Source organism: Lutzomyia longipalpis, chromosome 4 (assembly GCF_024334085.1).
Source record: "Lutzomyia longipalpis isolate SR_M1_2022 chromosome 4, ASM2433408v1".
In the NCBI taxonomy this organism is placed as follows: Eukaryota; Metazoa; Arthropoda; class Insecta; order Diptera; family Psychodidae; genus Lutzomyia; species Lutzomyia longipalpis.
In genome coordinates, this window is record NC_074710.1 from 17,067,735 (window position 1) to 17,082,998 (window position 15,264).

Below are 15,264 nucleotides of genomic sequence, written 5' to 3' on the forward strand. Positions count from 1 at the left end.
TTATGTAAAATTGTAGCTAAAAAAGTCGTTTGAATTGGCAATATTGCATCGATTCTACGCAATTTTTTTTCACTGACGATTTTCTCAATTAAATATTTAGTAAATAGATGCAGGAATGCTTGAAGCAGATTGAGAATTAGTGAAACTATCCATCCTCGTTCAATAAACTGATTAATAATTAATTATTGAGCATATTTTATCAGCTGGTAGTTATTACCAATTTGATCCTCCGCGTTGTGCCAAATGTTGGGTCCTCCAAGTGTTAAACTAATCATCCAAATCTTGACGTATAATCTTTATTTTAACGAATAATCCGAATATTGACGAATAATCTGAATTTTCTTGACAAATTATGGGAATTTTGAAAATAATCTGAATCTCATTGACGTAAAAACTGGAACTTAACGAATAACCTGAAACTTAACGAATAATCTAAATCTCGACGAATAATCTGAATGTTTTTGACGAATAATCTGAATTTTCTTGACGAATAGTTTAAATTTTTAGAATAATCCGAATCCTAACGAATAATTTGAATCTTAACGAATAATCCGAATCTTAACGAATAATGTGAAACTTAACGAATAATCTGAATTTTCTTGACGAATAATTGGAATTTTGAGAATAATCTGAATCCCCTTGACGTATAATCTGACACTTAACGAGTAATCTGACACTTAACGAATAATCTGAATCTCGACGAATAATCCCAAGATTTTCATTCAGATAAACACTCCTTGCTTTTACCCCATCGCAATGGAAGACTTTTTTGACAAAATGAAACATTTTTCTGATCAAAAAAAATTCTCCTGATCAAATCCAGATTTTTCTGACAAAAATATTAATTTTCTGGTCAAAAGATGGAAGAATCCCCATAAAAAAAATTCTTTGATTTTCAGTCCATTACATGCACAACCCTCGATAAGATTCCCTCCCTGTGTCAGCTGAAATGTAATTCAGGGAAATGTGTCTTCGATGAGGGTGAATGGCGATGCTCCTGCCCACCGCAGTACACGGGAGAATTCTGTGAGCACTACCGATGCTCCGGGTACTGCAAAAACAAGGGGATGTGCTACATTGACCTCATTGGGATGCATCAGAACCCCAAAGAACCGCCCCCGCTGCGGTGCAATTGCCCAAGTGCGTGGACGGGGGAACGTTGTGAAATCAGTGCAACTGTTTGCCGGAAGTTCTGTCACAATGGTGCCACTTGTGTGGATCGTGATAAGAATGGAACGCAGTGCATCTGCGCTGAAGGTTTCCAAGGGAGTCGCTGTGAGTACTGCACGGATCTAATGTGCGACAATGGTGGCGTTTGCAGGAAGACCGTGAATGGAGTGAGTGCGTGCGATTGTCCTGATCGCTTCTCCGGAAGGATGTGTGAGATTGATTCCTGCGCTAACTACTGCACGGACAAGGGGAAGTGCTTAAACTCCATGGCAGGACCCAAATGCATCTGCGATACAGGTGAGAAAAATAATTTTTACGGAATTTTTAAGGTTTCAAATGAACTTTTTCGTTGAGATTTGAAAAAGAATGTAAAAATTGCAAAGAATATTGAAAATTTCAATAAATCCTCGATGAAAATTTAAGTTAAAAAAAGAAAAAATGAAATAAAATAAAATTTTGAATAGAAATTAAAATTGACAAAGAAATTTCAAACGGAAATTTAAAGTAGGAACCTTGGATCTTAAGACTAAAAATTCCTAATTAAAAAAAAAGAAAATTTAAATTCTTAACTTTCTATTAAGGACCTACAAAAAATTAATTAATAAAACCCTTAAATAAATAAGTCAAAGACGTTAAAGAATTAAAAATTTCTTGACACTTAAGGGTATAAAATCAAATCAATTAAAAAGAAGAAAAAATTAAATTTTTTGACTTTACTGATTAAAGAAAAATTATTTTAAAAAAATTCTAAATCGTTTACAATTTTTTATTAAAAAAAAATATTTCATTAATCTTAAAAAAAATTTTAAGAATAAATATTATTAAATTTTTAAATATTTCAATGATTTAAAAAAAAACTTCACGTTTCATTTTAAGAGAGTTTTATGTCTAGAAGAACTTAAAAAGCTTTTCAAATTTAAAATTAAAATTGAAAGTTTATTTCTTTAAAGATTTTCCGTGATGAAGAAAAATTAAAAAAAAAAAAGAATTTTTGATGATCTAGAAAATTAAACATTAATTTTTTGAGATTTTGGATACCAAAAATTTTAAATTCTAGTTTTAAACTGTTTCAGATAAAATGAAACATAAATGAAATTTTGAAAGTTTTTTAAGATAAAAGAAAAGTTTAAAAAATTAATTCAAAAGATTTTTGCAATATAAAATATTTAATTTAAATTGAAAATATTTTTATGATTTTAAAACTTGTAAGTTTTTAAATTAAGGTCTTGATTGTTATTTTTTTCGTTCTCAAAATTGGAATTAAATAAATATTTTTTTAAAAGAATTTTTATCTACAATTTAAGACAAAACAATTTAAGGTCACCGGTAGCTTTTACTTGAAAATCGGTCAAGTCGTTTAGCCAATGTGGCTTCATTGAGAATTGGCCATAACTCGAAAACGGCTCGACCGATTTTGATCAAATTAAGCTCAAATGAAGGGTCTCAAAAATCCATGCAACTCTCTAGAACATCAAAAGTTCCAAAAGTGATCGCTAGGGGGGCTAAAATTAAAAAGCTTTATTTTTTAAATTGATTTTCAATGAATTTCTCACATTGTAGGCTACACTGGGACAAAATGTGAATCCCGCATTTGCGATAAATGCCAAAATGGTGGAATTTGCGTTGCAAGTGAGCACTCTGACGGGTTCCGGTGTGAATGCCCCAAAGAATATGGTGGAGATTTGTGCGAGGTGGACATTTGCAAGGAGAATCCGCATCATGAAGTTTGTACGCCGTCCAATTGTGGGTCGTTCTATTGCCAAAACGGCGGGACGTGCTTGAGTGTTAATGGGACGATTGCGTGTAAATGCACAAAGGAATGGACAGGAGATTCGTGTCAGGTACAAAATCTTTCTTCCTTTCTTTTGAATTGTTTGTTTGAAGCGCTAGATTGGGATGATTTTTTGTTGTTGCAGAAGTACGTTCCGGACGTCCAGTGCGACAACTACTGCGGCAACAATGGGTTGTGTCAGATTGATGCACAGAATCAACGGTACTGCCTCTGCGTGGGTGATTGGACGGGTGAGAAGTGTATGACGCCGCCGGATTGTCGAGGTGAGTGCGGTGAATGTGAGCCGGGAAATTCCATTAATGAATGTCGCTGCTCCGACGGGCTCATTCGTCCATGTCGGGAGTCTTTTACGTTGTCGGGCATTGAGAAGTCCCCAAGTGGCACAGTGACGGCCCTTGTGACGATTCTCGGGGTTATTTTTGTCCTTCTTGGGATCTTCCTGGTTGCAATGGTCGTCCTACGACGACGACGCATTGGGCAACCATTCTCACATGCACGTCTCACGGAGAATGTGGAGATTACGAATCCCATGTACTTGGGGGATGCCGACGATGGCCCCGTGTTTGTGCAGGAAGAGGATAAAGGACATTTCGCGAATCCCGTGTACGAATCAATGTATGCCGGATCTGGGGGTGGTGCGGCAGCTGGTGGGGCATCCGCAGGGGGTGGGGGAGGAGCTGAAATCAGCCACGTTGCCCCGGAAGAGAAGAAGGGACTCCTGCAGCACACGCAGGATGATCCACTAAGTCAGGATTTACTCTGATTGCAGCTCAATGGGACCACCAATGAGGTCCCGAAAAATCCCAAAATGTAAATAAGCGCTCAATGGCTGTTTTTTTTAAATTAATTAATTTTCTTTTTATCAAAATGAATCTTCTAAATATTATTACAACAAGTTTTGTGTGGCTCTACACGATTTTAGGGGCAACACGATTAAAGGATATAAATACGGATAAAAGAGAAACTTCCAGATTGTCCAGAGAAATTCTCTTTCAAAATAAAAAGAAAGACACAGGAACTTCCATAAAATTTCTTTCCAATACGAATTTATTAAGATTTTTTTTTACAATTTAAAAAGTTTTTAATGGAATATTTTTAAAGTAGCAGTGCCATGATATTTTTAACAATAAAAGTTTCATTTTAATTGAACAAAGAATCTCAGAAATAGGATTCTGAAAAGAATTTAATAAAGAAAATTTTATAAAAAAAAAATATTACAAAAAATATTTTCTTTAGATTCCAGAAAGTTTCAGCTCCAATTTACCTCGTTCTGAAATAATTTTCAGACCCATTCAAAATGAAATAAAGACATTTAAGGGGTAGATTCTGATAAAAATATTTTCTTTTCTTTTCTAACAACTTAAAAGTTTTTGACCGATAGAGTTTTTAAATCGTTCTGTTGTTGTTCTATTAAAGAAAAAACAAAGACTTTGCTGTTTGAGAAAATAGTCAGAAAGACATTGAAAGAGCTCTGGAAAAATTAATTTCCTTCATAAGTTCGTTTAGAGAAAGACGTAATTGACGAATTGTAATTGGAAAGAAAAGGAAAGATTTTTATCAGAATCCACCCCTTTAAGTTTCAAATTGAAATTCAGAAATTAGCCTTTTAGATCTCTATATTGAAAAAAATATTAGATCTTTCAGATCTCCTTTAGACCCTCTAAATTTCTCTATAATTTTATACTCTAAATCATATTGAAGGAAGGGAAAATAAGCGAATAAATAGAACGTAAAATACTCTTCAAAAGATCAATAGAAAAAAATCTCTGGAAGTTCCGCCTCAATCGGAATCCCATTTTTTGAATAAGAAAAAAAACTTTTTTAACTATTAGATTGTGAGATTATTTTATAGTGTTAAATAGTTTGTTTAAGGATATATTTTATTCAAATTTAAAGCGTTCACCGCACCTGTAAAGAACACGAGATTTTATTTGTGCAGCTAAAAGTCCAAAAGAATTTATTTGGAATTTTATGAATAGAAATCTTTTTAAAAAAAAATCGTCTAAAAAGCAGCGCAAGAAAATGGTGCAGCTAAAAGAAAATATTTTTCACGTTTTGTTGTAAAGATAAAAAAAAAAACGAAAAGAAAATCTTAGAGATAAATATATTAGAGGTAAAAGAAAAAAAAATATGTCTCTATACTCTATTCAAAGCAATGTTGCATCAAAGTTTCACCTTCGGGTAGAGTTTTACTTGAAATGACATTTGCATGAAATGTAAATGAAGAAGAAGAAGAAGAATCGTTCTCATTGGCTATCTTGTGTCTTCTACGTCACCAAATGGTGGAGCTTGAGTGTATAGTTAATTTGAACAGAGTATACACGGTAGAGAAGAAAAAAAATTGAGGAAACGTATAGAAAGAAAAAATTTAGAGAAAGAGAATTTTATGAGAGAGAAAAGAAAATGCATAAATAGTGCCATTTAATTTCTTTTTTTTTAAATTTACGTGTGTCCACACACATCAAGAATTAAATGTGAAAATTTTTACCAATAAATGAGTTTTTAGCGTTTATATATATTCAAGTAAAATAGATAAAAAAATATATAAATAGCGGGTGAAACTTTCTCAATAAGTCTAAGACTGTGTAAAACTTTTTAACAATTAAAGCAAAAAAAAATGTGAAAGAACTTTTAAGAGTTTTTTTACTCACGTTGAAAGGTTTTTTTTTGAGAAGGATTTTGATCTTTTAGGGTTTTCAGGGAGTTCTTACGGCATCATAGCGGATGTTTGTAAGTACAATTACAAGTTAAAATTTGAATTTATTTCAGCTCTGATGCTTGACTGTTGCAACTGTTAACTGTTCAGCAAACTTCTTACTTTCGTAAGTTTTTCAGGCACTTCAATATTCTGTCAGCAAAGTCTTAGATTCTGTCAGCAGATTCCTTATTTTATAAGCAGCTAAAACCGTAACTATCAATATAGTTTGATCTATCCGTCAACTAAATATTCTCCTAGAAAATTCCTTATTCTGTCAGCAACTAAATATTCTCTTAGAACGTTTTTTATTCTATTAATAAACTAAATATTCTCTTAGAACATTTTTTATTCCGCCACGAAGTAAATATTCTATTAGTAGATTCTTATTCTGTCAACTACTATTTATTTCATCAAAAAGTTTTTTTTTTTCATTTTCTCATCAATTAAAAATTCTACCATCAGATCCGTTCCTACTTTGTCAGCAATTAATTATTCTATCGACGAATTTCTTCGTAAGTATTTAGCAAATTCAGTTTAATTTAGCAAAAAATTAAATTTTCAATCAGCAAATTCTTTAATTTTGTCAGAAAATTAATTTGTTTTTTGGCAGAAATTTAATATTCAGTCAGAAAACCTATTATTTTTTTGTCATAAAATTTCTTGTTATTTAGTAAAACAACTAAATATTTTATCAGTAGTTTCTTTATAATCTTGTCAGCAAAATCATTTTTTTTTATAAGCAACTAAATATTCTGTCAGCAAACGTATTCGATTGCCAGTAAATTTCTATTTCTGTCAGAAATGTTTCAAATATTGTCAGCATATTCCGTTTAATTTTCTCAGCAATTAATTATTCTATTAGCAGTTTTTTTCTCGTTTGTCAGCAATTTTGACAAAATTTGTATTTTTTTTTAATATTTTACCAGAAGATTCCTTTCTTTTTTTAATCAGCACTTAAATATTCTCTCACGAACCTTTTTTTATCAGCAAAACCTTTGAGTTTCAATAAATTCATTATTCTATAAGTGAATTCCGTTTAATTTTGTAAACAACTAAATATTCTGTCAGCAAAACCTTTCGATTGTCAGTAAATTTCTATTTTTGTCAGCATATTCTGTTTAATTTTGTCAGCACTTTAATATTCTATCAGCAATACCTTTTTCTATTTTGTCAGCACTTAAAGATTTTGTCAGCAAGTAAACTCTTCTCCAAAAAATCTCCTTTGAAAAACAACCAAATAAGGAAAAAACACGTTTTAATTACTTAAAATATATATTTAGATTCTTAAAAATTTCAAATTCATGTCCTAGCAATTTAAATAATAATTTTATTTTTAATTATTCGTTATTAACTAAAAAAATAAACTAGTTGTAGTCTAATATTTATTTTCACTTGCATCCCCCTTAATATCTCTCAGTGGTATACTTTCGGCTGGATTTGCTTCCGTAACAACGTGCGATCCTCGATCTTTCCACCAACTCTTTATGATTTTCAATGTGTGCGGAAAACAGACGAATATTGTGAGAATTAGGAGTCCCTGGAGGGCATTTATGGTGTCAAACATGAGGATGATGTTGTTGCCATTGGCGTAGAATGAAATTATTTCGAATATAAAGCAAATTGCTTGGATGCAGTACATGTAGAAGGTTGCTTTTGCACTGAAAAAAAAATGAAAAAGAAGAATTTAAAGTTTAGCTGCAATGTTATTTTGAATTAAGAGTTCGTTGAACTTACGACTGTTTAACGTATTCCATTTCTTTGGTGCACAATTTGGTGAAGTGAGTGTCTGGTTCGTGTTTCCTGTTGAAGGTGTTCTTCATCTTTGTCAGCCACACCATAATGTTGAGCTCATTAAGCTGCCGGAAGCCGTAGTAGGCCCCAATGAAGCAGCCAAAGCAGAGGCAGAGGAGGACGATTACGGGAAGGATGTAGAAATTCTGATTTGAGTGCTCATCCCAGCTGACACCTTTGAGGAAGTAGGGCGTTTCGGGCTCATGGCGTGCCATTGCGGCGCAAATGAAGACAATGGGCAGGAGCATTGAGAGGGTGGAGTAGATGGCGAAGTGTATCCACCCACGCAGGGTGCCCTTCGGTGAGATATTCTTTGGCAAATAGTACCAGACATTAATGACAATGTCCACTGACATGACGAATTGCCAGAAGAAGGCGGCCAGGATGAAGTACTGGATCATGTAGATGAAGTAATTGGAGAAGGTGACGTCACTCTCGCCAGCAATATGAAGCTGAATAATTGCGATGAGAATGAAGCGTAGCGCCAAGCAGAGGCAGTGGCAGGCCAGGGATTTCCCATGGAGTGTGCGTAAGTCGTCAACAGTGAAGTAGAAGAAGGAGGTGACAAGGAGGCAGGGGATTGAGATAAGCATGCAAATAGCAAGGAAGACAAGCTGAGCCTGCGTAACAGCAGCCTCGGGTGTTGAGCTGCCGTATTCGTCTGGGCAAATAATTGCGGACAGTGTGCCATTGTCATCAGTGTCCAAGCAGTATTCATCGCGTATCTCAATCCACTCGAATCTCTCATTGACCACCAGCAGTGATCCATTTAGCAGCACATACAGCACATCCCCGTCGTGCCTGCTGTACACGAATGACTGACGCTGCGCACAGGGATTCCCGTAGCGTTCAGGTAGCCGTAAACTGCTCGTTTCCTCATCTTCGATGCATCCCTCGTAGAAGGTGGCATTGACAATGGGTGGCATGAATGGTTGCGTTGTGGCGTGGCAGCCATGATTCTTTGGATCGTTGTGAATTAAATTTTCCTTTGCTGGACAGCATTTCCGTATTGCTGATGCTTCTGTTAATTCCGGTTGCGTTGGCAGACGCTGGTAACAAGAACAGAGAGAAAAAAGCAGAGAAATTGAAGAGAAAAGCTTTTACATAATTATAAATATTCGGTTCTAATAATAATATTCTTTATTATCCTCGTTAAATATTCGGTTCTATTCAGCGACCAAGAATTCCTTGAGAATTCAGAAGAAATTCTTGAAATTTCAAGGATTTCTTGGTCACTAAATAAAGCCCATTCTTTGTCAATTTCATTGTAAAGCATTATTTTTAGAAATAAAATTAATTCTGTGTGCAATCTTTGTATTTCTTTCGTACAGTCTGTTCGTTTAGAAAGAGATCTAATTTTAGTAAAATAAAAAGCATTGAAAAGAGTAATGAAAGATGACGTAGGGGTAGATTTTGACAAAGAATTTGACAGTTTGTTTCTTTTAAATGAAAATTTTTACTTTAATGGATCAATAAATCCTTTTTTTCCTTCTATGGAACGACAATAGATCGATTTGAAAAAAAAAATCAACTGTCAAAATCTTAAAATGGCTTTTAAATTGTAAGAAGAAAAGATTTTTGACAGAATCGACGCCGTAAGATCATTAAAAAAACCATCAATAGTAGTCAGATATAAACAAGGGAAGCATATAAAATACATTTCATTGTGCAGAGAATGTACTGATTCTCCTAATCGAAATCAGCACTACATATATCCCTCAAACTTTAATATAGAGAGAAACATTTTAATTTAAGGCAATATACTCTTCTTCAGATCTATTAGGGGTTTTTTTTTAATCGTGTAGTATCATTAAAAATATTCATTACAATTCCCATTTACAATTACGTCATTTTATTATTTTTGAGTAAAAGCATATGCACGATTGCTCCAAGTTATGGTTTCTTTTTAATTTTTAAATTATTCATTGAGAGCAAAGATATTTTTTTGAGGCTTATTTGACCCTATCAGAAAATACTATAGCCGTTAAAAATTATTCTCAAAACATTTTTTTATATGAAAACAGACTTAAGTTAGTTTTGTTCGGAACTATCGTATCAGGCGTATAAATGATAAATGAACATTCCAAGAAAATCAAATGATTTTTGTATTTTTTAGAATTTCATTATGAACCATTTCTTTATAAAGCATATGCTTCAATCGCTAATTTTTCAATTTTTGCACGTTCACGAGTATACAATAAAACAAAGCACTGCAACATATGCTGCATGAAAGCAATATTCAAAATAATAAAATAATAGAGGCGTGGTTTAAGCTTTTTAGCTGTGATTCTTTCTTCAAAGAAGCACAGCTTCTGTGTACACTCTAAAATGCAAAGTCGTCAGATCGGGCTCAAACTTGGGATGAGCACGAATTAGGGTCCCCACATTCCAAAAAACGGTGGCGCCAAAAATCTTTCCGTCCGTCCGGCCGTCCGGCCGTCCGTCCGTCCGTCCGGCCGGCCGGAACCTTTTGCTGAATTACAAGAGAACGGTAATAGATAGAGACTTGCGGTCAACGGCAAAGTTCATATATCGGGTGGAAGACATCCGATTATAAAGTTAGATCCGACCCCCCACCCCCCCGTCCGCCATTTTGAATAACCCCCAAATTTTGTTTTCGCTATATCTCAGTCACTATTATAGCTAGAGGTCTGAAATTTTGATATGTTGTAGGGGCCATCAAGACCTTTCCAACGATACCTCATTTTCGAAAATCGGCCAAGCCGTTTAGCCAATATGGCCGCCACAATTTTTCATCGAAAATCGACCATAACTCGAGAACGGCTTGACCGATTTTGATCAACTCGGGCTCAAATGAAAGATATTAATGAGCCCTACAACTGCTAGGAACATTGCAAGTTCAAGAAATGACCGCAAGTGGCGCTAAAATCGAAAACAAAATTTTCGATGAGTTTTCGATTAATATCTCGAGCACCGCTTTATAGAATTGCTTCAAATTTTGATATGTTATAGTTGACTATAGTATCTATCACCATGCCAAAAATGAAGAAAATCTATGTAGCCGTTCCGGAGATATCGCGTTTTAAAGTTTACATGTCATATCTTGAGTTGCATAAGTCCAACGCCCCGCGAAGCGGGGCGTTTTATATACACATATAAAATAAAATAAAATATATATATAAATGCATAGATATATACATTATATATATACATATAAAAATGCAAAGATAAATGTATATAAACTGCAAAGATAAAAATTAAATATAGCATGGATGGAACAGTATAAAGCGAAAGAACGGTAAGTAAAACTTACGGGCTGTGATTCTTTCTTTGTCAGTGAAATGTGAAATTGACGGAAAATTGAGGATGGGCAAATTTTGAGGAAGGCTTTCTCGCGTACCGAATCACAGCCAACGCCCACGATTAAGGCTTTTCACAAAATTTCTGACTGAGCGTTGGCTGTGATTCGGTGCGCGAGAAAGCCTTCCTCAAAATTTGCCCATCCTCAATTTTCCGTCAATTTCACATTTCACTGACAAAGAAAGAATCACAGCCCGTAAGTTTTACTTACCGTTCTTTCGCTTTATACTGTTCCATCCATGCTATATTTATTTTTTCTAGGCAAAAATAGAAAAAAATTGTTTGGAAATTTTCCAATGTCTAATGATCTTTATTCAATCATTTTCATGGCTACTAATTATCTACTCACTTTTAACAACTTTATCTAGAGCAATGATCTCATGTTCTTCAATTTATTTCAATGCATTTCTTGAACAGACTGTATACCACGAAAATAATATATATCGCATTATATACAAATTACATAACTCTAAATAAGGAGAAAAATTTGCACTGAAATATTTATTGCAAAATAAATATTTGCATTTGATTTGTAAAACGCGTTTTAGTGGAGGAGTAAATAAATTCACCCAATTGAACGATAAGTTGTCTTATCATTGGAAAAAAATCGCAGAACAAGTGTGGAGTGGAGGTGATAAGATGCCGCAAGTGGTATGGGGTCAGTGCAAAAAGCAAAGGAATTCCAATGAAATTGTGAGTCTTCTTTACGCGCTATTGACGACATAATTCCGTGGAATCCTCAGCAAAATTCATGATGCGACAACCCAAAAGGAAAGCATTTAGTCATCAATTAATCTGTCTTTTATTTATTTGTCTTTAAATGCATTCTTGTAAGGAAATGTGTCATAAAAGCACGTGCAAAGGCAAAGAAGAAGGAATGATTTTTTTTTGCATTACCTTTAAATTGTGACATGTGGGTGGGACATTTTCCAAAATTTCCTCCGTGTGGGCGCCAATTGGGACAGCAGACACCGTCGTGGTGGGCACGTTGTTTCCGTGATTTATGACTGTTGTTACATTTAGCGGTGCTACTTCCGTTTGATTTTCCGCAGTGATGCTAAGCAGATGCTTAATGATCAGTACAATGATCAAGCGAAGGTGGTTTGTCATGTTTTCCACAGTTTTTCCTTTCTTTTCTCACTTTTTCTCTCACTTTCCCTCCCTCTCTCTCTTTCTCTTTCTCACTCAACACCACTGATGTTATCAATGGAAATCCACATATTTAGGTAGGTATTTAAAAAAAAATCACAAAACTATCAATGAGTCAGACGCGCGGTGGTTAACCGGAATTAATGAGAAAAAAAACTGATCAATTTTTAGTGCTGTTTTTTCCACACAAAAGTCAAGAGAGACGGTTTTTTTCCTTTACCAGAAATTATTCACTCTTTTTGTGCTTTCTTGAGGGGGACCCGACGCCTTTAGGCCATTGAACAAATATGAGTCTGATGTGTTTTTTAGTTGATCCCACACAAATTAGTTCCACTAACGTGTAGTTGCTTTAAAAGTTCTATAAAATTCTCTTTAATATTTTTGTTGGTTTTTGTTTTTATTAAAAGGTGTTTATTCATTTTGGAGCTTCGAAATAATTTTCCCAAATAACGCAAAAGCTGCGTCTTTATTGTAACTTAATTTGAATATTTTTTCATGAAGCATATGCATCTGTGCTTCGAGAAATTGTTTCTATTTCAATGATTTCAATTAACCCAATTAACAATTATAATTCATTATTAAATATTAAAAATAAATGATAAATGTGATAAATTAAAGTATATGAGCTGAGCATATGCTTCATGCACAAAATAACTAAATATTCAAAAAGAATTGGCTAATTTTTTCAAGCTCAGAGTGAAAGATAGAAAATAAGATTTTGGCTGTTCTTGAAATTTTTTTTAAACATTTGGTGAAATTCACTACTCAGGCATACTTAAGCTTTCTCCAGAAAGACCTAAGTTTTTTAAAGATTCTTAGAGGTTTCTGAAAAGAAACTTAAGATTTCTTAAGTTAATCGAACAAAATGCATATTGTTGATGATTTTTACCGATTCCCAAAGCGAAAAATGTGCATTTAGCTCAATTCAGCCTTACTAAAAGAATCTTAAGTTTCGCCTAAGAAAACATTAAAATCTTAAATTTTTCTCAAGTTTTTTTCTTAAAGAATCTTAAGAAATCATAAGAAAACGCAAGTTTTTCTTATGAAAACTTAAGTCTGTTTGAGTAGTGAATTTCCATATCTGATTTTGTCAAATAATATGGAGCGCATCAAAATGAATAAACTCCTTTTAATATTTGAAGGTTCTACGAAGGTTACAAAAAATTATTGAGATTCTTTTAATGTTTCCTATTTTATTTATTTTATAAATAGGCTTCTATTAGGATTTCTTTTTCACAATTTTTTATTGCATTGTCCACATTTTCCAACATTTTTATTATTAACTAAACCTTTCACTTTTTAAAATCTTTCAAAAAAAAATTGTTAATTTTAATTTGAAGTGTGAAGAAAATTATTCACACGTTGATTTTTCTCTGTGCAAATATTTCTTCTTCGTGGTGTTTGTGGGTGAAGAAAGTTGAAAATCTTCAAGGCCTCTCTGACCTTTGATCTGTGATGAAATTATTTCACATTCAAACTCACGTGAATGATTTTTTTCTCTAAATATAAAACACGAGACTTTACGAAACTTTTAATGCAACCACAATAGTCAAATTTTTGTGAGAGAGACAATCACGGAACTAAAGAAAAAAATATGAAAAATTATTACTTCTTATTCACTCCGCTTTTGGGAAGAAACAATTTTTTTTTTAAATATTCGAGTTGTAGTTCCTTCTGTGGCGGAAAAACGCGCAGAAATGGGAGAGCTTTTGGTTAAATTTACACTGTCGCACTGCCGAAAGAGTTGGCTTTTTAAGGTGGGATATATGTGCGCGGGGCCTTATCTAATCAGCTTTTGTGTCGATAATATAGACGACAAATCTATTGATTAGATACAATATTTGCTCTACACCTTGAAAAGAATTTTATACGTTTGAAAAGACTTTTTTTTCCTACCACTCTCGCACACATATTTAATGCCATTTAGGTGCTTCATATTATTCCTCGATTTTTTAACATAAATTTTTATGTTTAATCAGACACTTAATGCATTTTCTAACAACACAAAAAAACTTCTAAAAGTCACTTAAAGTCACCACAAAAAAACATTCTTCCAGAAGAAGGAAAGAATCTTTCAAGACACGAAATTCCGGGCAAGAGAATGTGGAAATGAAGATTCAACACTCGCAATGGTTGAGTGAAGACTGTTGAGTTGAGCACGCTATATAGTCGCGAGAGACGTGGAGATTAGGTGCGATGAGTTTGCTCGGTGGATTAAGTAAGAAAAGAGCAAACTGAATGAGACGCAAACCTTGAGTGACAAAGAACGCAGATTGGTGGTTCATGATTTTCAAATATTTGTTTGTTGAGAAAAAAGGCGGATCACACTACAATATTAGGTTGTATTACTTGAATAACGAACATGTGGACTGATTGATGTTTCAATTCACATTTTTTTTCTCTCTGTGTTCACTTTTTAATGAACTTCGTGATTTTTTTGTGTATTTAAATTCCCGCCAAAGAACTTTTACGGAAGTATTGAAATTATAGTTGAAGATGTTTGAATGTAAAAGACTTTATGTACGGAACATGGAAGAATTTATTAGAAAAGACAATTTGAATCAGTTTTAATGTTTTCCTAATGATTTTAGAGCCTGATGAAGGGGATGGAAAGAGAACTTGTTTCATTTTTTTCTTCATACCTCTGACTTTAATCGAACTTCTACAGTAAAGTAGAAATGACTTAAAAAAACAACTTAATGCACAAAAAATTAAAGAATTTCCCTTAAGAAACGATTTGAAATTTATTTTTAATGTTCTTAATGAATTTAGAGCCCGATGAAAGGGTTGAGAATACACTGAAAATATTTTTTTTCCATTTCTTGCTTTGAATTTATTTTTTTATTCCATTTGGAAGTCATTTGGTTTCGATTCAAGCATGATTATTCAACAAAACTATTTTTTTTATAAATTAATCTTATTAAAATACTTTGTGCATAATGTCCTTTTACACACACCAAGAAAATAAATTACCCCACAAAGAAGAAAATCCTTAAAGGAATAACGCAAAGAAAGAAAAATCCTTCCATTTTAATTGCAATTAAAAAAAAATGCGGGGCAATCGATTTTTCTTAATTACGCACGCAAATTTAAAATGACTGCAAAAGAAAAAAACCCCACAGAACAAGAACAAAAAATGTTCTGCAAAAGCTAGAGAGCTAATGTACATTATGAGTCACAAGGAGAAATTACAAATAATCAAGTAAATATTCGTGAACAGAGGTGGTCGTGAAAATTGACACAAATACTTGAAGTTTTGAATTGAGTTAGCGAATATTCAGAATTTTAAATTTTTAATCATTCTAAATACTCCGAATACTCATGAAGAATTCTGAAAACCGAT

At 33.4% G+C, this 15,264-nt stretch overlaps 2 protein-coding genes across 21 annotated transcripts in view; one reads left to right on the forward strand and one right to left on the reverse strand.

Moving 5' to 3' along the window:
- LOC129795277 (low-density lipoprotein receptor-related protein 1) overlaps nucleotides 1–5,590 on the forward strand; it is a 47,011-nt gene extending 41,421 nt beyond the window's left edge. Inside the window, exons 14-16 of the mRNA XM_055836363.1 lie at nucleotides 900–1,467; nucleotides 2,731–3,011; nucleotides 3,087–5,590. Coding sequence (XP_055692338.1) covers nucleotides 900–1,467; nucleotides 2,731–3,011; nucleotides 3,087–3,725 — 1,488 coding nt within the window. The 3' untranslated portion in view covers nucleotides 3,726–5,590. The remainder of the gene's footprint in view (nucleotides 1–899; nucleotides 1,468–2,730; nucleotides 3,012–3,086) is intronic.
- Nucleotides 5,591–6,913: 1,323 nt separating this feature from the next.
- LOC129795298 (probable G-protein coupled receptor Mth-like 14) lies at nucleotides 6,914–14,062 on the reverse strand. Of its 20 annotated transcripts, none has more exons than XM_055836429.1 (5): nucleotides 13,818–14,062; nucleotides 13,404–13,501; nucleotides 11,670–12,188; nucleotides 7,395–8,500; nucleotides 6,914–7,318 (listed from the first exon to the last, which is right to left on the reverse strand). In XM_055836429.1, exons 3-5 carry the CDS (start codon nucleotides 11,880–11,882, stop codon nucleotides 7,036–7,038), a joined length of 1,602 nt encoding a protein of 533 aa, XP_055692404.1. In that variant the 5' UTR covers nucleotides 11,883–12,188; nucleotides 13,404–13,501; nucleotides 13,818–14,062; the 3' UTR covers nucleotides 6,914–7,035. The 20 variants fall into 20 exon arrangements, with proteins under 20 accessions (XP_055692404.1, XP_055692392.1, XP_055692396.1 ...); XM_055836417.1 differs by having other exon boundaries at nucleotides 11,670–12,279; XM_055836421.1 differs by having other exon boundaries at nucleotides 11,670–12,279; nucleotides 13,365–13,501.
- Between the last annotated feature and the right edge of the window lie 1,202 nt (nucleotides 14,063–15,264).

Excerpts from the sequence above, each read along its gene's own strand:
- LOC129795298 (XM_055836426.1), bottom strand. The coding sequence starts at position 11,882 with ATGACAAACCACCTTCGCTTGATCATTGTACTGATCATTAAGCATCTG. Across the intron at positions 8,501-11,669 it reads CCACATGTCACAATTTAAAG|CGTCTGCCAACGCAACCGGA; the intron begins GTAATGCAAAAA and ends TCTTGTTACCAG. Across the intron at positions 7,319-7,394 it reads ATGGAATACGTTAAACAGTC|TGCAAAAGCAACCTTCTACA; the intron begins GTAAGTTCAACG and ends TTTTTTTTTCAG.